At 43.1% G+C, this 25,223-nt stretch overlaps 1 protein-coding gene across 4 annotated transcripts in view; it reads right to left on the minus strand.

The window, feature by feature from the left end:
- Positions 1-12,923: 12,923 nt before the first annotated feature.
- The window catches only part of ska1 (spindle and kinetochore associated complex subunit 1), a 49,830-nt gene continuing 37,530 nt past the window's right edge, over positions 12,924-25,223 (minus strand). For all 4 annotated transcript variants that reach the window (XM_085974897.1, XM_085974889.1, XM_085974902.1 and 1 more), the window contains exons 6-7: positions 18,373-18,542; positions 12,924-13,843 (exon numbers count right to left, since the gene is read on the minus strand). In XM_085974897.1, the coding sequence (XP_085831023.1) occupies positions 13,695-13,843; positions 18,373-18,542 (319 nt within the window). In that variant the 3' untranslated portion in view covers positions 12,924-13,694. The remainder of the gene's footprint in view (positions 13,844-18,372; positions 18,543-25,223) is intronic.

Raw genomic sequence — 25,223 nt, forward strand, 5'->3', positions numbered from 1 at the left:
AGAAGCCAGCCTCGTGGGCGAGCCGGCCCCTCAAAAAGGTCACAAACTGAGGTCTGCCGCAGGATGAAAGCATCGTGGCTGCTCCCTGGGAATTGGGCGTTGACTGCCATGATCATTTGGCGGTGGTCACAGACCAGCTGCACATTGAGGGGGTGGAACCCCTTGCGGTTGCGGAAGTCCTCCGGATTGAGCAATGGCGCCCGCAAAGCCACGTGTGTGCAATCAATCGCCCCCTGCACCATGGGGAAGTCCGCAATAGCAGCAAAGCCCTGCGCGCGCGCCGCCTGCTTCTCCAGGCTCAGGGGGAAGGTGATGAATTGATGCCTTCGTCTATAAAGGGCAGCTGTAACTTGCCGGATGCAACAATGGATTGCAAACTGAGAGATATTCGCAATGTCCCCAGTGGCTGACTGAAAGGATCCGGTGGCATAGAAATTGAGGGCAACAATCACTTTAACGGACACCGACAGAGAGGTCCTGCACCGTAGACACGGCTGCAGATCCTGAGCAAGCAGGTGGCACAGCTCAGTTACAACCTCCTTCCCGAATCAGAGCCTTCGCATACACTGCTCCTCCGACATTGCAAGGTATGAGACCTGCTGCCTGAATACCCTCGCAGCGTACCCTCGGATTGGCCGACCTCCATTGCCCCTCCTCCTTCTGGACAATCCCGGCCCTCTCTCCCGCCGTCTCTCTGCCCCTTCAGTGTGTCCGGCCATGAGGACGTTGCCATCCAAAGCAGCTCAATTCCGATGCCAGTCGGTCAAAACGCTGTTAGGTGTAGCGCTCCAACTGCTCCGGACAGGTTTGAAGGTCCCAAGTATTCTAAGGCTAAATTCCAAAAAATCTGCTCCACAGTAGCTCACCAACTCTCTCCAGCAACGATCACAATGAACAGGACAAGTGGCTGCAGCTTTTATACTAGAGCTGTCCCCTTTAAATAGCACCCCCCGACTACGAGAAGGGCCTGGTAATGTTCCATCGAACTGTCACTAACAGCGCTAGGCGCAAAAGGTTCCAGGCGTCACCGAATATCCGGTCCGGGGTGCCAAAAAGGCGTTGCACACTGAAATGACGTCATGATCTGCCTGCGCCCGCGGGCGCGCGCAAAGAGTTAGTGCCGGCGCTAAAAGAATACTCAATATGGGAGGTGGTGCTATATTCACTGCGCCCGCCCGATAATTGGGTAACGCCCCAATTCTCGGGCTCTTTAGGCGCCAATCGCTGGCGCTACCAACCGAATTTCTAGGCCCTAGTCTCTGACCTGCTCTTGTTGCCACAGTATTTATGTGGCTGGTCCACTTAAGTTTCTGGTCAATGGTGACCCCCAGGATGTTGATGGTGGGGGATTTGGCGATGGTAATACCGTTGAATGTCAAGGGGAGGTAGTTAGTCTCTCACTTGTTGGAATAATCATTGCCTGGCACTTCTGTGGCGCGAATGTTACCTGCCACTTATCAGCCCAAGCCTGAACGTCATCCAGGTCTTGTTGCATGTGGGCATGGACTGCTTCTTTATCTGTGGAGTTGTGAATGGCGCTGAACACGGTGCAGTCATCAGCGAACATCTCCATTTCTGACCTTATGTTGGAGGGATGGTCATTGATGAAGCAGCTGAAGATGGTTGGACCTAGGATACTGGCCTGAGGAACTCTTGCAGCGATGTCCTGGGGCTGTGATGATTGACCTTCAACCACCACAACCATCTTCCTTTGTGCTAGGTATGACTCCAGCCCCCCACTTCCCATTGAATTCAGTTTTACTAGGGCTCCTTGATGCCACACTTGGTCAAATGCTGCCTTGATGTCAAGGGCAGTCGCTCTCACCTCACCTCTGGAATTCAGCTCCTTTGTCCATGTTTGGACCAAGGCTGTAATGAGGTTGTGAGCAGAGTGGCCTTGGCAGAACCCAAACTGGGCACCTGTGAGCAGATTATTGGTGAGTAAGTACCGCTTGATAGCACTGTCGATGACACCTTCCATCACTTTGCTGATGGAGAGTAGACTGATGGGGCGGTAATTGGCCAGGTTGGATTTGTCCTGCTTTTTGTGAACAGGACATACCTGGGAAGTTTTCCACATTGTCGGATAGGTGCCAGTGTTGTAGCTGTACTGGAACAGCTTGGCTAGAGGCAGGACTAGTTCTGGAGCACAAGTCTTCAGTACGATAGCCGGGATGTTGTCGGAGCCCATAGCCTTTGCTGTATCCAGTGCGCTCAGCCGTTTCTTGATATCAGGTGGAGTGAATCGAATTTTACTATATATTCTCTGGACTATAGAGATGCATATTTGGTATAAGCTGCTAAGGAGGGCAGTGGAAAAAAAAATCACTAGGGATGTTTAAAATGCAACAGGATGTTACATTAGGAGACTTCGAGTACCTGAGGAATTAGCTTCAATGAGCCAAATGGCTTTTTCTAATGTTCTTATTTGCATTTAGCTGAATGAGGCAGGTAAAGCTTGCAGTTAAAGATATTTTTAAAACTGTATTCATGAATGTCAATGGGCGTAATCGCAAGGAGACAAATAGAAAGCAAATTCTTCATCTATTCACTAAAAGTTTAGGAGGGCAAAAGATCAACACATGTACTAATATAATTGACATGATGAAAACTGAAAGGAACAGACTCACTCCAAATGGTTAAAAGGTATGGGGACTGTTTTACAATAATACAACCCTTTCTTAAAACAGGCCTGTGAGATCTGGGTGTAATTTTGTCAAGTGACAGTGGCCCCAAATTTCTGCATGCCTTCCAGCACACTCCCACTGTAATTCGAGCCACAGAGGGCCTGGGAACCAACCAGATAGGCTGGGTCTTGGGCTATGCTGCCAGTTTCTGTGGGGCCTTGTTTGGGGCAGAACGTCTGTTCACTCATGACAGAAGGGCGTGGTTGGGTGGAAGAGGATCCCTGGGTGGAAGGTTACTCGACCATCAGACAGGTGAAGCAGTAAGTCTGCTAAGGGGACACAGGTGAGCGGGAAGGGGTGGAGATGGGTTACAAGTGGCATTGGTTTGACGTGTTAGGCCAATAAACAAAAGTAATAAATACTTACCAAATAATGACAATAGTAGTCAGTAAAAAGACTATCCAAAAAACTGATCAATGAAATTAGAACAGCATCTCACAGGTTGAACAAAGAGTTAGTGAGCATGCAAAGTGCAGAGGTGAAACAAATACTCCCAATGGCATCAAAAAGATGCTTTATATTAAAGATGACATTACATGCAGTTGAATTCTTCCTCACAAAACTTACCTTTTTCCTAGTACAGCACACCTGAAAATGCATGGGTCAGCACCATCGAGACTGCCACAGCCAATATAGTGCTAAAAAGAAATCTGTTTTAATGAAAGTTGAAATGTGGGGTGTAAATCTATGTGACCCAGCATGAACAAATGTGGTGATGGATACTCTAACTATAGCAGTATTCTATTTAGCTCACATTTCCAGAACACGCTCGGTGTGTTTTTAGGTAGAGGGCAACAAGCAGTGACTTCCTTTATTTTCATGCAAGGCTGTTTCTCGAGCAGATCATATTTTGTAATTCACCAAAATTATTCATGAAATCAACAGCTAGCAACAATTTTTAAAGGGAAACATTACTTTTTTGGTATTTCTACAAAACCATAAAATACCTGCACATTCTCTTCATTCAATCACAGACCACTCACAGCCAAAAGTGTGCCAGCTTGTGTGAAAAATGGCCCTTTGAACGAGGTACCAGAGAGCTACTAGCACCCGTGGAACCAGACCTCGGGGTGAGCCATCACCTTCAGGAGAGAAAAGTTGAAAGGAAAGGATATTTAAAAAAAAAGCTTTCTGCATAATTCCCTAGTAAAGGCCAGACCATTATTTATTGCAAAGTAGGGGGTACCTTCCAAACTTCTAAATAGTGAACTTTATTTCAGGTCTTTACATTATTACACTTCATATGGGGCAGACATATAAAAGGACAGCAGCTCTCAGAATGCACTGTAATGTTGCAGACATGCTGCTTCTTTGCAGCTGAAGAGCAGGATTATTGAAAGAGCATTTTCTGCGGTGAGGTATGCATTCAAATATTTTTCTTGTAAATGCAAAATACTAATATCTACTTAGTTTAAGTGCTTCACTACCATAGTTCTCCACTCTTCCAGGAAGGACGAGGCCATAATGGAACTGAGTGCTAAGCTGGCATAGCTGTTGCCAAGTGGGATAATACAATTATGTGTTCTCATTTAAATCAGCTTGGAAAAGTATAACTGATTACTTTATTTATGCATTTCACCTCCTCCCTTCCCTCAAAAGAAAATGCCCACCATGTGCACATTTCATGCAATAATTACAAAAAGACAAATAACGAAAATGAGTATTCCGATTGCTTTTCTGCGCTTTATTTGGTCATTTGAGGCCAGCATAAATTAGATGCTATTGTAGCTTTCATCTAACATATAATAAACAAAAGTTGTATCAAAGGTGCTAACACTGTATATAGTGCTGTTGACAGTAATTGATTTCTGAGACGAAAGGGTTGTCTTATGAGGAATGGTTGAGCAGGTTGGGCCTATACTCATTGAATGAGAGGTGATCTTATTGAAACATAGAAGATTCTGAGGGGACTTAACAAGGTAGATGCTGAGAGGATGTTTCTCCTCGTGCGGGATTCTAGAACTAGGGGGCACAGTTTCAGGATAAGGGGTCGCCCATTTAAGACGGAGATGAGGAGGGAATTTCTTCTCTCAGAGGGTCGCGAATCTTTGGAATTCTCTACCCCAGAGAGCTGTGGAGGTTGAGTCAATGAATATATTCAAGGCTGAGATAGACAGATTTTGAGCTACAGCGGAGTCGAGGGTTATGAGGAACAGGCAGAAACAGAGCTGAGACCAAGTTCAGATCAGCCATGATCTTATTGAATGGCGGAGCAGGCTCGAGGAGCCAAATGGCCTACTCCTGCTCCTATTTCTTATGTTCTTAGAAATGAAAATTATCTGGACACAATGCCTCCTATACTGATGGCTCAGTAGCGAACTGCAACACATGGTGTGATGCTGTGATATACCAGGAAGGTCCCAGGTTCCATCCCTGATCTATGCTGAATTATCGGATCTTAAATGGGGTAGTTATGAGGGGACACTAGCTTTGCTTTCAGTATCCTGTGCTATGGAAGGTAGCAGAAAAAAAGGTAGTTACTGCTCCCGATTGCTATCCAATAATCCCCATTGAAAGTACACGTGAAGAATTATGTATGGTTATGGACAGCATCAGGCTTAGTGCCCCCACCCACCCTTTGAACAGACGGCCAACACTATTGCATCAAGAATAGAAACATAGAAGATAGGAGCAGGAGCAGGCCATTCGGCCCCTCGAGCCTGCTCCGCCATTCGATGAGATCATGGCTGATCATCCAAACTCAGTACCCTGTACCTGCCTTCTCCCCATATCCCTTGATACCTTTAGCCTTAAGAAATATATCTAACTCCTTCTTGAATATATTTAAAGACTTGGCCTCAACCGCCTTCTGTGGTAGAGAATTTCACAGGTTCACCACTCTCTGGGTGAAGAAATTCTTCCTCATCTCTGTCCTAAATGGCTTCCCCTTATCCTTAGACTATGACCCCTGGTTCTGAACCCTCCGACCATCGGGAACATTCTACCTGCATCTAGTTTGTCCAGACCTGTCAGAATTTTATAAGTTTCGATGAGATCCTCTCTCATTCTTCTAAACTCCAGCGAGTATAAGCCCAATCGACCCAATCTCTCCTCATACGTCATTCCTGCCATCCCAGGGATCAACCTTGTGAATCTTCGCTGAACTCCTTCCATGGCAAGAACATCCTTCCTCAGATAAGGTGACCAAAACTGCACACAGTACAAAAGGTGTGGTCTCACCAAGGCCCTGTACAACTGCAGCAGGACATCCTTGCTCCTGTACTCAAACCCTTTCGCTATGAAGGCTAACATACCATTTGCCTTCTTCACCGCCTGCTGCACCTGCATGCTTACCTTCAGCGACTGGTGCACAAGGACACCCAGGTCTCGTTGCACTTCCCCTTCTCCCAATCTGTTGCCATTCAGATAATAGTCTGCCTTTCTGTTTTTGACACCAAAGTGGATAACCTCGCATTTATCCACATTATATTGCATCTGCCACGCTTCTGCCCAATCACCCAACCTGTCCAAATCATCCTGGAGTTTCTCGGTATCCTCCTCGCAGCACACACGCCCACCCAGCTTTGTGTCGTCTGCAAATTTGGAGTTATTACATCTAGTTCCCTTATCTAGATCATTAATGTATATTGTGAATAGCTGGGGTCCAAGGACCGATCCCTGCGGTACCCCACTAGTCACTGCCTGCCACTCGGAAAAAGACCCGTTAATTCCTACTCTCTGCTTTCTGTCCGCCAACCAGTTCTCTATCCAAGTCAATACCTTGCCCCCAATCCCATGTGCCTTAACTTTACACGCTAATCTCTTATGCGGGACCTTATCGCAAGCCTTTTGAAAGTCCAAATACACCACATCTACTGGTTCTCCCTTATCTATTTTCCCAGTTACATCCTCAAAAAATTCCAGTAGATTAGTCAAGCACGATTTACCTTTTGTAAATCCATGTTGACTTTGTCCGATCCTGTCACTGTTTTCCAAGTGCTCAGCTATTACATCCTTTATAATGGACTCTAGCATTTTCCCCACTACCGATGTCAGGATTACCTGTCTGTAATTCCCCGCTTTCTCTCTACCACCCTTTTTGAATAGTGGGGTAATATTAGCTACCCTCCAATCCATGGGTACAGTTCCAGATTCCAGTGAATTTTGGAAGATGATCAGCAATGCATCTACTATTTCTAGGGCCACCTCCTTAAGTACCCTAGGATGTAGATTATCAGGCCCTGGGGATTTATCGGCCTTCAATCCCGTCAATTTCCCTAACACCATTTCCCTACAAACACTGATTTCTTTCAGTTTCTCCCTCTCATCAGACCCTATGTTCTCCAACATCTCTGGGAGGTTATTTGTGTCCTCCTTTGTGAAGACAGAACCAAAATATGCATTCAATTGGTCTGCCATTTCTTTGTTCCCCATTATAATTTCCCCTGCTTCTGACTGCAAGGGACCTGCACTTGATTTCATGAATCTTTTTCTCTTCACATATCTATAAAAGCTCTTAGTCAGTTTTTATGTTTCATGCAAGCTTACTTTCATATTCTATTTTCCCCTTCTTAATTAATCCCTTTGTCCTCCTTTGTTGAATCTTAAACTGCTCCCAATCCTCAGGGTTACCGCTTTTTCTTTATATGCCCTCTCCTTGGATCTTATGCTATCCCTAATTTCCCTTGTTAGCCACGGTTGAGTCACCCTTTTTGTTTTCTTATCCCAAACTGGGATTAAAAAATTCTGTAGTTCATCCATGCTGTCTTTGAATGTTTGCCATTGCCTATCCACCGTCAACCCTTTGAGTGACATTCCCCAATCAATCCTACCCAATTCGCGCCTCATACCATCGTAGTTTCCTTTATTTAAATTCAGGGCCCTAGTCTCCGAGTCAACTACTTCACTCTCCATCCTAATGAAGAATTCTATCATATTATGATCGCTCTGACCCAAGGGGCCTCGTACAACAAGATTGCTAATTAATCCTCTCTCATTACATAATACAGTCTAAGATGGCCTGATCTCTGGTTGGTTCCTCGACATATTGTTCCAGAAAACCATCCCATAAACATTCTAGTAATTCCTCCTCCACAGTATTTTTACTAATTTGGTTAGCCCAATCTATATGTAAATTAAAGTCACCCAAGATGACTGCTGCGCCCTTACTGCATGCTTCTCTAATTTCCCTTTTAATGCCATCCCCAACCTCCGTATTACTGTTTGGAGGTCTATATACCACTTCCACTAACATTTTCTGCCCCATGATATTTCTCAGTTCTACCCATACAGATTCCGCAACATCAGAGTTAATATCGTTCCTTTCAATTGTGTTAATCCCCTCTTTAACCAGCAATGCTACCCCACCTCCCTTTCTTTTTTGCCTATCCTTCCTAAATATTGAATACCCCTGGATGTTGAGTTCCCAGCCTTGGCCACCCTGGAGCCATGTTTCTGTAATCCCAATCAAATCATATTCGTTTACCTCTATTTGCGCAGCTAATTCATCCACCTTGTTCCGAATGCTCCTTGCATTAAGACACAAAGCCTTCAGGCTTGTTTTTTTAACGCTCTCAGACCTGTATGAATTATTATTTACTGTGACCATGTTTGATTTAAACCATCGAGTTCTTTGCCTTCTAATTTTGTTTTTCTCCTGCCTGTCTTTTGCTTTTTTCCTTGTTTCCCTTTCCTCTGTCTCCCTACTCAGGTTCCCAACCCCCTGCCACTTTAGTTTAAACCCTCCCCAACAGCACTAGCAAACACTCCCCCTAGGACATCGGTCCCGGCCCTGCCCAGGTGCAAACCGTCCCGTTTGTACTGGTCCCACCTCTCCCAGAACCGGCTCCAATGTCCAAGGAATTTGAATCCCTCCCCCTTGCACCATTCCACCAGCCACGTATTCATTTGAAATATCCTCCTATTTCTACTCTGACTGGCACATGGCACTGGTAGCAATCCTGAGATTACTACCTTTGAGGTCCTATTTTTTTTAAATTTACCTCCTAACTCCCTATATTCTGCTTTTAGGACCTCATCCCGTTTTTTACCTATATCGTTGGTGCCTATGTGCACCACGACAACTGGCTGCTCGCCCTCCCCCTCCAAAATGTTCTGCAGCTGCTCCGAGACGTCCTTGACCCTTGCACCAGGGAGGCAACACACCATCCTGGAGTCTCGATTGCGGCCGCAAAAACGCCTATCTATTCCCCTTACAATTGAGTCCCCTATCACTATAGCTCTTCCACTCTTTCCTCCCAGCCTGTGCAGCAGAGTCACCCATGCTGCCAGGAAGTTGGCTGCTGCTGCCTTCCCCTGATGAGTCATCCCCCCCCAACATTCAAAGTGGTATATCTGTTTGAGAGGGGGATGGCCACAGGGGATTCCTGCATTACCTGCCTGCACCTCTTACTCTGCCTGCTGGTCACCCATTCCCTTCCTGCCTGTACACCCTTTACCTGCGGTGTGACCAACTCGCTAAATGTGATATTCACGACGTCCTCAGCATCGCGAATGCTCCAAAATGAATCCATCCGTAGCTCCAGTGCCACAATGCGGTCTGTCAGTAGCTGCAGCTGGGCACACTTCCCGCACACATGGTCGTCAGGGACGCAGGAAGCGTCCCTGATTTCCCACATAGAGCAGGAGGAGCACACTACGCGGCTGGGCTGTCCTGCCATGACTTACCCTTTAATTAATTAATTAAAATTAAATGAATCCCACCAATTTCACTTCAATTAAATGATATACTCAAAGGCCCTTGCTTAATAGTAATCCCCGCTACACAACAGAGACCTTAGAAACCACAAAATTTAAGTTTAAAAAAATTTAGAAAGAAAATACTCACCAACCAATCAATCACTTACCTGCTTCTTGGTGACGTCACACTTCGATTACTTTTTGCTTCCCTCTCCCGGAACCTGGATTGGTAAGCTCCTTAAATACCACCGCCGCCTCTGGTGCTCCCTCGCAGGTCCGCCGCCTCTCCGCTCTCTCGGGGCTCTGGGCCTCGCCGCCTCGGGGCTGCTCCTTAACTACCGCCGCCGCCTCTGGTGCTCCCTCGCAGGTCCGCCACCTCTCCGCTCTCTCGGGGCTCTGGGCCTCACTGCCGCTCCTTAAATACCGCCACCGCCTCTGGTGCTCCCTCGCAGGTCCGCCGCCTCTCCGCTCTCTCAGGGCTCTGGACAATCAAACAGGTAAGGTATCAAAGCCCTAATTACTATACTCCAGCATGAATTGCTACTCCTCAAATTAAATTGCTTACCTGGTAAGCAGCAGAGCTGGAAAGATGTAAATATTTGATTGACATCCACACGTTATATTAATCCAAACTTCAAAGCCTTGTATACACTATTACAACACAGAATCACAGAAACCCCACAGTGCAGATAGAGGCCATTGCGGCCCATCGAGCCTGCACCGACACATATCCCACCCGATCCCCGTAACCCCTACACCAACACATATCCCACCCTATCCCCGTAACCCCATGTATTTAATCCCCCTAACACTAAGGGTCAATTTATCATAGCCAATCAACCTAACCCGCACATCTTTGGACTGTGGGAGGAAACCCACGCAAACACGGGGAGAATGTGCAAACTCCACAGACAGTCACCCGAGGCCGGATTCGAACCCGGGTCCCTGGTGCTGTGAGGCAACAGTGCTAACCACTATGCCACCGTGCTGCCGACAACATAGTCTACCAGCACAATGCACTGGCACTACCCATTTTTTCCAAGATTTTTCTTTATATACTAGTTGATCTCATTGCTCAGGGACAAAATATGTAGGTTTATTATGACATAGCAGCAGTTATAAATTAATCACTACAGAAATTCCATTATTAAGGGTAGTTTATAAAACAGATTGAATATTTGGATTTTTTTGAAAATAGTCACTAATGCTATGAATTATTAAATGCAGCAAATAACTTAAATTTAGTTAGAAACTTAAATTACAATAACATTTGTAGATGGGAAAATTTGCTTCAAGTAAAGAGCAGAGAGCATCATTACAATTTGGAAGTTTACAATTTCCACCAGCTGTAATTAAAGTGAGTTTTAAAATTATTATTTTTTTTTTTACAAATGTACCTACAATTGTGATGTAAGAAGTCACACAGCACCAGGTTATAGTCCAACAGCTTTATTTGAAATCACAAGCTTTCGGAGCGCTGCTCCTTCTTCAGGTGAAGTGGAGAAATGCATAAAGACACAGCTTATATAGTCAGAGAATCATGTCAGATGTTTACAGGCAACCTTTCCAACTGCCATTTATCACACATTTATCACACCTCGGCAGAGAGATAATCACAGCAGTCATTGGACACCATTCACACCTTTGACTGCTGTGATTATCTCTCTGCCGAGGTGTGATAAATGGCAGTTGGAAAGGTTACCTGTAAACATCTGACATGATTCTCTGATTATATAAGCTGTGTCTTTATGCATTTCTCCACTTCACCTGAAGAAGGAGCAGCGCTCCGAAAGCTTGTGATTTCAAATAAAGCTGTTGGACTATAACCTGGTGTTGTGTGACTTCTTACATTTGTCCACCCCAGTCCAACTCTGGCATCTCCACACCATGGCTACAATTGTGATAACTTCTTATTGAAAAATAAAATACCCAGACACAGTTGTAGTGATTGATATACTAGAGCAGATTTTCCTGTTATTGTGGATTACCCAAGTGCAGTGCATAAAGGACAATTGGCAGGGAGGATCACCGTAACAGAGCCCATCTGATTATCCACCCATTAAATTAAAAGGAAAAAAATCAGCAGGGTCTCTTATGGGCATGTAATTCTCCCTCCCCAATTTTCCCTCTATCTGCTGTGCCGAGGCAATCCAGTACACCCAAGGAGAGGAACAAGAAAATCTTCCCATTAATTAAGTTAAATTGTGGCACATGGTTACAGATCACTCTCTCAATACTGAAGTGAAGACGCCAGATCAGCATGTGTGCTGCTGCTTAATCTCAGCTTCATTAGGTTGGATATGCCTGTATCGCAATCTTTTGCATAGCCAGGACCTTGTGAGGTTGCAGGAAAGGATGCCCCGGAGCATGGTACATCGGCGAGACCATGCAGACACTGCGACAACGGATGAACGGACACCGCGCAACAATCGCCAGGCAGGAGTGTTCCCTCCCAGTCGGGGAACACTTCAGCAGTCAAGGACATTCAGCCTCCGATCTTCGGGTAAGCATTCTCCAAGGCGGCCTTCGAGACACACGACAACGCAAAATCGTAGAGCAGAAACTGATAGCCAAGTTCCGCACCAATGAGGACGGCCTCAACCGGGACCTTGGGTTCATGTCACGCTACATGTAACCCCACCTGACGTAGGGTCATCCAGACTCGCGTTGTCATTGGCTTGTTCTTTCTACACAGATGCGGCCGGACCTGCTGTGATTTCCAGCAAAAAAAATGTTTTGTCTGTTTTTTGTTTTTCATACAGACCCCAGCATCTGCAACATTTGACCCCTTGTGACCCCACCTCATTGTGCTTTGATGTAATGTTTTCCTGGCTGACCTGTTTGGACGCCATTCACACCTTTGATTGCTGTGAATATCTCTGCCGCGGTATGATAAATGGCAGTTAGAAAGATCACCTGTAATCATCTGGCATTATTCTCTGACTATATAAGCTGTCTTTATGCATCTCTCCACTTCACCTGACGAAGAAGCAGCACTCTGAAAGCTTGTGATTTCAAATAAAACTGTTGGACTATAACCTGGTGTTGTGTGACTTCTTACATTTGTCCACCCCAGTCCAACACTGGCATCTCCACACCACTTGTGAGGTATGTCAGCTGTGAGCCAGTCTCCCTATATATCCAAGCCCCAGCTGTTGGTCACCCTCCTAATCTCTCCTTCGTGGCCTAGCATCCGTAGCTTTATTTATTCTTTCTTTTCACTTCACCCTCAAAAAGCACCTTGGGGCATTTTCTATGTTAAAGATATTATAGAAATGAATGTTGTTGTTGCAGCTAATAGATCAGCACACTGCGCTATTGCATTGCCCCGTACTAGGACTTTTAAAATCCGCAATTCCTGCAGAAGGGATGGCATGAGGTTATTTTCAAAGATTATTAGATAGGCAAAAAAATGCACCAAGAATAGAGGGAGCGTATTAATCAGTGGACCGGGCAATATCAGAGCCAGGAAGGCAATTGATGAAATTTTTCTGTTCCTGCTAGAATAGTTAAATACAATATATTACGTACAGACATAAAATTTAAACACACAGCACAACGGACATAAACTCTTTTCAGAGAGCCACACAATTCAGGTCAGGTACTGTAGATTTTACTAAAAACTCTGGAATTATATGCAAGAGCACAGACCCAACAAAAGTAGACAACAGAATCTTTTAGTTAATTCAATAGTCTTCCACAGATCGGCCAGCATACTGCTTATAGACCCCCTCAGAACACAGAGGGCAAAACATGTTAACTTTCTAATGTGTTGGTACTCAGAGGTAGTCATTTTGAATTCTGTGATATGCATTTTTATTTAAATCTATACACAACAGTAGTATTAGGAGAAATTTTATTAGCACTTCAGATGCACATTTTCCTTTTGTCTCTCCTGTATTCACCCACTCCTACAAGGAGGTCCAAGGCTTACATCATTTGCAGATTGTATCAAGTGGACTCAGGGCACCCGTTTCATGCTCTGTCTTTAATGAGGGGTGTTAAATGGAATAGCATTTAAAGCAATGGTGCCGAGATAACATGATGGTGTACTAGATTTGAGTTTAGTTGCATGGGTGGAAGCCTGGGAGCAGCCTATTAAAAAAATGTAGTACGATATCAGGATATCACGAGGGGTGAGAGAATGAAAAAATATATTTCTTATAAAACTTGAATATATGATTCCTCACAAGGTAGCACTGGGAATAGGCAGGCTGCCATCACTCCCCAGAGAAAGACCATTTTACAGTGAGAGGGGAGAAAATATAATTAAAGCAAATACATTTTCCTTGCGTAAAATGACTGGCATGTTCCTTTAGACTTTAGGATACATGCGGCCTAAGAGTACTGAAGTAATTTACAATCCCCTTAAAGTAGCACATAACGCACGAGGTGACTCCCACGGACTTCCCGCAATCGGTGGCAATGTCGTAGAATACTGAAGATTCCCTGAAGCTTCTTGTCGACTTTGAGACGCGTGAAGTCCTTTATGTCAGCTTCCACAAAGAAATACTGACCTGCAAAAGACAAAACAAAAAAAAATGGTGTCAATGGGTGGAGTGCCAAGATATAGCTGGGGTTTTAAATAGTGACTTTGATTCAATCAGTGCTCGTTAGAATTAGGGCTCTTGAAGCAGATTGGGCTACTGGTCCTCATGGTAGTCATTTTACGGTATTAAAAGAAATGGGGGCTGTATTACGCAAGTCAATGGCTCAGTCTTGGATTGTTTCCATGGACTAGAGAGGCTCGTGTGGTGCCTATATTAAAAAAAAGTCAGAACCAGAAAACTATATATCCATTAGATTAACTTTAGTTATAGGCAAGTTGCTATCAGGTATTTAGAGATATGTTATATGATCATCTAGAAAGAGTAGTTATTAGGGCATCCCAACATGGCTTCTGAAAAAGGTGGCTCTGCCATACCAACTTGATAGAATTTTTTGAAGAGGTTACAAAATTGTTGAAAATCTGGTAATGTTGTCCATCTTGATTTTCAAAAAGTCTTTATGAAGGTGCAACACAAAAGCTTGTTGAGTAAGGTTGCATCTTGTGGGTAGAATAACAATTATATGCAACAAGAGTAAAACTATCGATAAGATAACAAAGTAAGGGAGTTACACTGATCTGAATTAGCCCAGTGGATAAAGAGCTTGTTGTGCAAGGTAAACCAAAGTTATTGATAATGGATACTGTGGTGATTATTCTTTATGTTTAGTAAGAAGTATTGTAATTGGTTGTTTGTTTCCTGCCTTGGGATATATGCTGTAAACTCATTGGTAGTTGATGTCATGTGATTTGTGGTGGCCATCTTAAATTCAGTTCTCTACAGCCTTGGTTGGGACTGGGTGTTGAAAGATGTGCTACTGGATTTTTAAAGTTAATAAAGCCTAGATTTAGAAAGGCAAATCTACTCTTTATTTCAGATACGTCAATTAAATTCTCCTGATATGGAACTTTAACATAATTATGTAATGCAGAAATGTGTGGATTGGCACACAGAAATGTATAAAAACTGGCAGTTGTAATGAGTATTTGGATTTGTAAAGGCCAAAGATACAGAGCTCAGAACTGGGACATGTTTGAATCCCAAACCGAAGTATGACCATAATTATGTTTAGGTACTATGTGCTTAATAAACCTATGTCACCCGACTTCAATATTAAAATCGATTTGAGGAGTAAATCGTAAATAAGACCGTTTCTCGAACATAACTGGTTCGGCCACATTGAATAAAAATATACCCAGTTTTGGTCCCTTCAGTTGGTAGTAGATATTGAAGGCCTAGAAACTGTCCAGAGTGGGCCCACTCAATTGATGCCAAGTTTAAGGGCCCCTAGTTACCAGCACTGGCTTAGAGAACTGGATCTTTTTATTCTGGAAAAGCATAGACTTCGAGGGGATATGATTGAGGTTTTTAAAATAATGAAGAAATTAGATTCTGTCCAAGCGGACAGGTTATTTGAGCTAGATAGGCAGGGGACGATTGGCGCATCAATAAAATTCTGAATGCATAGAGCTCGTTTAGACATTAGTAAGTAATTATTTTCCAGGTTGTCGACCTCGGGAATAGGTTGCCAGTATATACGGCAAGCTGCAGGGAGATGGACAAGTTCCTCAGAGGACCGGTCTGCCTGTTCAAGAACACAAGAATTAGGAGCAGGAGTAGGCCATACGGCCCTTCAAGCCTACGCCGCCATTCAATAAGATCATGGCTGATCTTCGAGCTCAACTCCACTTTCCCGCCCGATCCCCATATCCCTGGATTCCCCACGAGTCCAAAAATCTATCCATCTCAGCCTTGAATATACTCAACGACTCAGCATCCACAGCCCTTTCGGGTAGAGAATTTCAAAGATTCACCACCCTCTGAGTGAAGAAATTCCTCCTCATCTCAGTCTTAAATGGCTGATCTCTTATCCTGAGACTATGCCCCCTAGTTCTAGACTCTCCAGCCAGGGGAAACAACCTCTCAGCATCCACCCTGTCAATCCCCCTCAGAATCTTATATGTTTCAATGAGATCACCTCTCATTCTTCTAAACTCCAGAAAGTATCGGCCCCATCTACTCACTCATTCTCTAATAGGACAACCCTCTCATCCCAGAGATCAATCTAGTGAACCTTCGTTGCACCGCCTCTAAAGGCACGTATGTTTTTTCTCAGATAAGGAGAGCAAAACTGTGCACAGTACCCTAGGTGCGGTCTCACCAAAGCACTGTACAATTGTAATAAGACTTCCTTATTCTTGTACTCTAACCCCCTTGCAATAAAGGCCAACATGCCATTTGCCTTCCTAATTGCTTGTTGTACCTGCATGCTAACTTTCTGCGTTTCCTGTACGAGGACACCTAAATCTCACTGAACACCAACATTTAATAGTTTCTCACCATTTAAAAAATATTCTGTTTTTCTATTCTTCCTACCAAAGTAAATAACCTCACATTTCCCCACATTATACTCCATCTGCCACCTTATTGTCACTTAACCTGTTTGCAAGCTTTGTGTCCTCCTCACAGTTTACCTTCCCACCTAGCTTTGTATCAGCAAACTTGGATACATTGCACTCAGTCCCTTCATCCAAGTCATTTATATAGATTGTAAATAGCTAGAGGCCCAAGCACTGATCCTTGCGACACCCTACTAGTTATAGCCTGCCAACTGGAAAATGACCAGTTTATCCCTATTCTGTTTTCTGTCCATTAACCAATCCTCTATCCATGCTAATATATTACACCCAACCCCACGAGCCCTTATCTTGCATAGCAACCTTCTATTTGGCACCTTACCGAATGCCTTTTGGAAATCCAAATATACTACATCCACTGGTTCCCCTTTAGCTACCCTGTTAGTTATATCTTCAAAACACTAATAAATTTGTTAAACATGATTTCCTTTTCATAAAACCATGTTGACTCTGTCTAATCAGATTATGATTTTCTAAGTGCCCTGTTACCACTTTCTTAACAATGGATTCCAGTATTTTCCCGACAACTGATGTCAGGCTAACTGGCCTGTAGTTCCCGGTTTTCTCTCTCCCTCCTTTCTTGAATAGCGGGGTTACATTTGCTACCTTTCAATCTGCTGGGACCGTTCTAGAATCTAGGGAATTTTGGAAGATCACAACTAATACATCCACCATCTCTTCAGCCACCTCTTTTAGAACCCTAGGATGTAGGCCATCAGGTCCAGGAAATTTGTCAGCTTTTAGTCCCATTAGTGTCTCGTGTTTTTTCTCTACTGATCTTAATTACTTTAAATTCCTCACTCTCATTAGCTCCTTGGTTCCCCACGATTTTTGGTGTGCAAAAGCAGATGTAAAAGATCGTATGGCACTATATAAAGGAGGGCAGGGAAGGTTTCCCAGACTCCTGGCTAATATATATCCAACCAACACCACCAAAGCAGATTAATAGTCATTTAACTGATTTGCTGTTTGCAGGACCTTGCTGTGCGCAAAGTGGGCTGTTGAGTTTGCATACATAACAATCGTGATAACTCTTCAAAAAGTACTTAATTGGCCGTGAAACAATGGACGTGAAAGGCACTACGAAAGTACAACATGCACTTATATGGCACTTTTCACTATTTTACATTTTAAGCAGTTAATTGTCATTTAAAATTGTTCATTAATGTTGAGCTGTTATTATCCTCTTCCCATACTTTAAAAAAGGCTCCTGAAAGCATTGAAAAAAATCTATCCACCCCATTGGTGGTGGGAGAGGTAAAAATATCCTAAATGGCTTTTTAACCATTAATATATAAAAAAATATAATCCAGTTACAAAGTGAGCAATGCTTGTTCTTCGCATATAGAGATGAAAAAACTCAAATGCTGAAATCTGAAATAAAACAGAACATGCTAGAAATACAGATGTCTCATTGCCTGAAAGAGGTGATAGTTCTGATGAAGTGTTACACCCAAAACATTAACCCACAGTTCTTTCAGATATCGTGCCTCTCTCCCATTTATTGATTGCTATATTTACATTTTTCAACTCTGGCCTGTTGCCTCCCCCACCCCATAAACCTCATTAGCATAACAACCATAATGTCCTGTGAAGTTATTTACCATCTCAGTCCATACTCATCCCCATGACCTTATTTCAGAAACTTAAAATAATTTCCCAAACCATGCCCCCACTAAGCTAAGTTTAATTGCCCTGAACATTGACCCAATAGTGTTACATGTGATAACTAGTTGGAGATTGACAAATAGGACAAGGATACGTTAACCGCTTTCTTCCTGGTCACCGAAAAAAGGGCCAATCCAATGCTCCCATCTATTGCTTACCCAATCCGTGAGATAAGTGGGGAAAAATGTCATCATACCCGTGTAGGAACAGGGGCTCTATGCTAAGTTAGCACTTCAGCTCAAACTCTGGAAATTGTGCAAAGTTGAGATTGACTCACTTGAACAGATGGCACCCTTCCTCGCTGCTTTTAAAAAAAACATGAAATTGCGAGAAAACAAAAAAGGATGCACAATAAAGAATTTAAAGTGGAGCATGTTGATTCATCTCGTTTTTGTACGTTATTTTTATTTGTACCTTTGGTTTCCTTGGTTTCTTGTTCTTTAAAAGCATGGTACTGGTTACGAGTAGTGTTGCTCATGGATTTCAATGGCTGGTTTATGATCTTGTATTTTTCTTTCACAGTGGCATTAAACTCCTGAATCACAGCATTGGTCTGATCATAGGTCAGACGACCTTTCATGTACCTAGAATACAAAATAAATTAAATGGAATAAGAGTCGAATAACATCTAGTTTAAGTGATAAAACATATGCATATGTTCAAAAATGATCAGATGGTCAATATATTAGTCATTTCTGTCTAAGATTACTGGATGAAAAAGGTGAGTCTTTCTTGGAGTTGTGGAAGCAAGAGCAGAAACATACAAAACATGCTAAATAACAACAGAAAATGCTGGAAAAACTCAGCAAGTCAGGCAACATCCGTGGAGAGAAATTTGAGTTGACGTTTCGGGTTTGACCCTTCAATACAAAACATGCTGTTCTGAATCTTTAAATAATATCCTAGCAAGAAACAAATTTTCCCCTGCATTTTCCCAAGGCCCAAGAGAAAGCAGACCAGTAAATTGCTCCCGAGCCTCCACCAATGCTACTCTGAAGTTGCCCGGGTAAATAAGTTTCCATTTTGAAAAAAAACCAGGAAAATAAATATAGACTGCCCTCCCATTCAAAAATAATTAATTTAATAATTTTAACTGCACAGGTCATGATTTGAGATATGGAAATGTCTCACTGGCATTGTGATGGTAAGGGGTAGTGGTGAAATATGCCGAACCTTGCACCTTGTGTGATCTTTGCACCTAATGTCAACATCAAGTACTGTACTCCCAAGACCAAGTATAGCAAAAGGGACTTTTTATTTTACCCCATCCCACTCCCTTTCTCAGTCTGCACTTCAGTCTCTCATCTCGAGTACATAATAAAAGCACAGCTAAACAAAAACTCACCAATACCTTTTCAAGATTTTTAAAAATTTGTTTGTGGGATGTGGGCATCGCTGGCAAGGCCAGCATTTACAGGAAACTTTGGTTTATCCGGGAGGTTAACTGTCTGGAATGCTCGAGCCACTGGCAAAATTCAGGATTCGGTTCAGTAAGTTTTTTTTCTTTTTGTTGCTCTTTTTTCACCAGTCAGGCTCTGCAAGGTCTAGCTAAAGCTGTTGCTTAGCTACAGAGACACTTGCAAGCTACGGTCGACTGTTTAGAAGCACAGGGTTTGTTGCTAGATACGGAGCTCAAAAGCTTCCGTATGTTTTAACATTAGCGCTGGTTTGTCCGGCAGTTTTGATGGGACGGCAACAGCTCGGTCCTGTCGGTGCCGGATATCACAAAGTTTCTTGTATTGCCCATCCCTAGATTTGCACCAGGAACCTCAAGGGCTAAGCCATTCAAACGGAGGCTTACTGGTCAAATAACATTATGTGTATGGGGGGACGGGGACGGGACGAAAGAGGGGTTTATCAGCTAACTAGCTCTTTACACAGGAAACCTCTAGATTTGAAAGATAACACCCAACAATCATCTCTTCATAAAACCTTCATCAGTAATGGTGTGCACCTTCTAATTCATCTACTTTTTAAAAAAGATTTATGCAACTACTCAAGATGCATTTGACAGCTAGATGAAAAGCAATGTTCCTACAAGACAGGATAATAAAAATAAAATAAGCCAGTCGTGCATGAAATATGCTACAGATAAACTATAGGTACTATTTAAATCAACTGCAAGAGGACTGAAATCTGCTATTAGAAAAGGGTACAGCATATTTTTTTTTTTTTTTTTAAATAAAAGCTCTTATCCAATATGCATTTTTGACACTTATAAAAGAGACTTACAGATTCAGCTCAAGGATCTGAGAATGTAAAGATGTTATGCACGGAATAACCTCTACGTGAATTACAAACCTTCAATCCAAATCTAGTTCTGATGATACCAAATTACTAAAGTGAACTTAAAGTACAGGAAACTCTTTGGTACCCGGCACCGATGGGACCAGCGTGTTGCCGGTTAATCAAAAATTCCAGATGATTGAGAGGGTTATCTACCGAGGCTATTTTTAACAAAGAAAAATTTAAAAAAATCAAGAAATGTGCAGTATACAGTAATTGGGTACTCACCTACAGAATGTTGTTAAATGGATGGTGGAAGATGCTTGATTTAACTACAGTACTGAGGATATAGAATGCAAAAAAATGGTAACAACTCGCTTCGCATAGCCAAGGACCCTGTCAATCTAAAATGGAGGATCCTGTCAGCATAAAATGGTGGTGAAATGTCGACATCACTGAGTCACTTGCATATTGTAAGAAATGATCATGTTAACTCAAGAAACTGTGAAGGCAGCAGGAAGTAAAATAAAAGAAGCTAAACTGATCTGTGGCTGCTAATATGGCTGGCACCCACGATGTCACACCTTGCTGGTGGAAACAGTGTAGGGCGGAGTGCAGAGGTTATACAGACAATAGGCGATCAGAAAACACATTACCATGATTGCAAATGCATTACCATAATGATTAGGTGATCATGAAACCATTACCAGGATATTTACTTAAGTATAAACCATTCAGTGAAATGTGACTTCTTTGTTTCATACTGCCAGGCCAGGAAATCAAATTAAATGTATACGTGTACAGCTCAGGATTGGTGCAGACTGTACGATGTGTTAATGTCTTCTCAAATGCAAGTATAATAATGTGGCACACTGTATGAAAGATTGCTTGCTCTGGTTTAACCTGTCGGGACTCTTCTGGAGTCAGGACTGTGCTGTATCAGAGTAAGTCTCCCGGGATGACGGAATAAAAACTGTTGAACTCCACCAGTATTCGACTCAGTGTTTGTACTGAACCAGATTGAGGACCAAAAGAATCCGTTTCAACATTACTGCCAGTTGAGGGTAATGCAATGCAATGACTACCAGCAGTGTGGAAGACACACAGTACCCCAGTAAAATGGCGGATCAGAAGAGACTACCGGCAGCGTGGGAGGGTCAGACTCCTGTTACAGGGGTATTGAGGTGTTCCAACTTCCAACAGTGCCAAGAAGCCGAGTAGTGGCAGTTTGGAGAACTACCCCCACTGACTAACTCGGCCACCGCGGGAGACTCGGACTCATTGCCAGTTATTGAGGTGTTGTTTTCGGAGTGTGAGAATTTTGCCGGCTAATAGAGAATTCCGGATATTTCGTTGCTGTTTAAACGAGAGTTTCCTGTATTTTGCTTGCCATTGCAATGCAGATTGTATTTCAATTTTAAATACACAAAGCTATATATAACTGTGATGGTAAATTATTTGTACAGGAAACTTTGGTTTATCCGGAGGTTGTATGCTCAGGAACCTCGATCTACCGGCAGAAATCAGGAGCCGTTTTGTTAGGTTTTTTTTCTTCTCGTGGCTTTGTTTTCAACAGTCGGGCTCTGCAGTCTCTCTGAAGCTGTTGCTAAGCTACAGAGACGCTTCCAAGGTACGGGCCGACTGTTTACAAGCTGTTGCTAAGCAACAGTGTTTGTTGTCCGATACGGAGATGAAAACCTCCATATGCTTCAACATTAACTTTGTATGTCCGGCAGTTTTGATAGATCGGCAACAGCTCGGTCCCGTCGGTGCCGGATATAACAAAGTTTCCTGTATAATTCTTTTTAGCAGTATGGCTCTGAGTTTCTATTCTTGTCTAAATTTACATGGCACAGGATCTGAAGGCATATTGGATTTGTGCTAAAAAAAAATGCTGTTACTATAGAAAGTTCACGAGCATATCTATTCTTCAGAGAATATTATAATATGCATTTAGACTTACTTTTCACCTTCTGATATGAACCTGAATTGGTACAAGTAAAATTGTGACACCGTGATTATTATTTTTGAATGCATTTACCCATCAGTAAAGGTATACATCCTGCCCGCTCCCTGGCCCACCAATCACTCTTGTTCACAGGTCTCTTCTAGCCATGTGCTTCCTACAGCCCACAGCCTGCTCTTAGACCACTACCAGCACTTTTGAGTTACTGCTCAAAGGCGAACAGCCTGGTGGAAATACCTTATTCAATCTTTTCGCAGAACAATGCCTGGTACCCACTGAGCACCTTCCTGTGTAATGTGGCTGAGATTAGCAGAATGGGGGGAGAGATTTTTTTTTTTTTTTTTTTTTTTTTTTTTTTTTTTTTTTTAAAAAGAGCCTCTTTGTGCATCTTTAACATTTCTATATTAATTACCAAATTTATGAAGGCAACAAGTCATAGAAGTTAAAAATAAAAATTCAATCACTTATATCAATACAGTTTTTTTTTTTGAGGGGGAGAAATAAGTTAGTGTTGCAACCATCAGGAAGTACTGTGTTCAACTAGTTAATTATCTGCAATTATCCTGGATGATGAACTTTACATATTTCTACCCATTACTGCTCACACTTGAGGTCGAACATACTAGCTCCTGTCAGTCAAGTTAAGCCAATTAGAATTAACTAGTGCAACCCCATAAGGCTTAGCTCTGACCATTCCATTTACAGGGTCTGCCCATCAATTCTGCGTTAATTCCTTTTCCAGTAATCAGCTGCAGGTAAAATACCAAATATTTTTCAATGAATTGATCAAGTACAACTTTGTTCTTTCAGCCCTAACCCCGACATCATCATTAAACGCATTGGCAAAAGAGGTGCTGTGTAGTGAAAGAACCTCGACTTGGCAGACATCGAACCCCAACTTTCTAATGACTCCTCCTAGCTCCCTCTGGACCACAACCCTACAACTGACCACCAATCTATTATCGCCCAGATCGTTACTGATCTCATCTGGACACGCTTCCCCATCAGCCTCAAATCTCGCAGTACCCCAACCCTGCAAAGCTCATTTCTACCCGCTCCCCAAGATACATAAACATGTTGACTCCATCTTATACCAAAGCTGTAATTCCTCCGATGCCCTCTGACATTTTAACTATTTCAGACTCTCTGGCTCCCATCATTTTTTTAAATTTTTTTTTATTTGTTCCTGGGATGCCAGCATTTATTGCTCATCCCTAATTGCCCTCAAGAAGGTGGTGGTGAGCCGCCTTCTTGAACCGCTGCAGTCCGCGTGAAGGTACTCCCACAGCGCTGTTAGGGAGGAAGTTCCAGGATTTTAACCCAGTGACAATGAATGATCAGCGATATATTTTTTTTTTTTTTTTTAAAAAGCAGGAATCACAGAAACCCCACAATGCAGATAGAGGCCATTTCGGCCCATCGGGCCTGCACCGACACATATCCCACCCGATCCCCGTAACCCCTACACCAACACCAACCCCACCCTATCCCCGTATTTAATCCCCCTAACACTAAGGGTCAATTTTTCATAGCCAATCATCCTAACCTGCACATCTTTGGACTGTGGGAGGAAACCGGAGCACCCGGAGAAAACCCACGCAAACACGGGGAGAATGTGCAAACTCCACACAGACAGTCACCCGAGGCCGGATTCGAACCCGGGTCCTTGGCGCTGTGAGGCAACAGTGCTAACCACTATGCCACCGTTCTAAGTCAGGATGGTGTGTGACTTGGAGAGTGAGACCCAGGATATTGATGCTGGGGGATTCAGCGATGGTAATGCCATTGAATGTCAAGGGACGGTAGTTAGATGCTCTCTTGTTGGAGATAGTCATTGCCTGGAACTTGTGTGGCGCGAATGTTACTCGCCACTTATCAGCCCAAGCCTGAATGTCATCCAGGTCTTGCTGCATACAGGCATATACTGCTTCATTATCTGAGGATATCCAATCCCTCTACATTTCCTTTCATTACCAGGCCCTTCACTTCTGCCTTGAACAGCAGCACAAACACCACCCTCTCCACCAAGCTGAACTTCTCAACTTGGGCACAGATTTAAGGTAATTGGTAAAAGAACTAGAGGCGACATGAGGCAAAACGTTTTTTATGCAACGAGTCGTTAGGATTTTGAATGCACTGCCTCATACGGTGGTGAATACAGAGTCAATAGGAGCCTTCAAAAGGAAATTGAATAAATACTTGAAGGAGAAAAAAATTGCAGGGGTATGTGGAAAGAGTGGGACTAACTGGATTGCTCTTTGAAAGAGCTGGCGCAGACTCGATGGGCCGAATGGCCTCCTTCTGTGCTGTACTATTCTATGATTCTATCATTCTTTTAACGCCACTCACTTTATCCAGATTAAAGATGCTGCAAAGGGAACACACGAGCCCCATCTATCCCATTTTCTTCCTCTGTTTCCGTCGCATTTACTCTGGTGACTCCATTTCTCATATTAGAAATTCTGAAATGTCCTTTTTTTTTTAGCCAAGGTTTCCTCTCCACAGTTTTTAATGTGAACCCAATGAGGTTACGGTCACCGTTTCCCCATGCATATTCCTACCTTCAGGTGATTTGTCCTGCTTCTTTGCTCAAAATCAGAACTAGCAATGCATTCTTCCTTGTTGGACATGAATAATACTGATTAAAAAAAACTGTTCTGGATGCATTCTAGAATCTCCTTCGGATAGTTAAAGCTTCCAAGCTGGATGAAGTTATAATTACAAACTGTTAATACCCTGTACTGTATTGCAAGTCCCTCTAAATTACCTACAAAACCTCCCCATTGCTTCAGCACAACTTCTCGGCTTAAGTGACAGGAACTCCAGATGATCAGCACAATGAATGCATAGGCTGTCTTCATTACATTAATTAAAGCAAACAAGCCACAACTCAGCTTGTCTGCCTCTGAGCTAGGAATCTCCACACCCTGCTTTGAAATATTTCCAAACATTGCAGAAGTGACCGACTTTTTTGACTAATGTATTAGAAAGTAAAGTCATCAGCAGTAGCAGCTACTAAAAATTCTGCCCACCGCAAGCCAGTTTCAAGCCCTTGCACTCTTGCTCATAGTAC

The sequence above is a fragment of the Somniosus microcephalus genome, chromosome 2 (assembly GCF_052327205.1).
Source record: "Somniosus microcephalus isolate GS21.2 chromosome 2, FLI_Smic_1.0, whole genome shotgun sequence".
In the NCBI taxonomy this organism is placed as follows: Eukaryota; Metazoa; Chordata; class Chondrichthyes; order Squaliformes; family Somniosidae; genus Somniosus; species Somniosus microcephalus.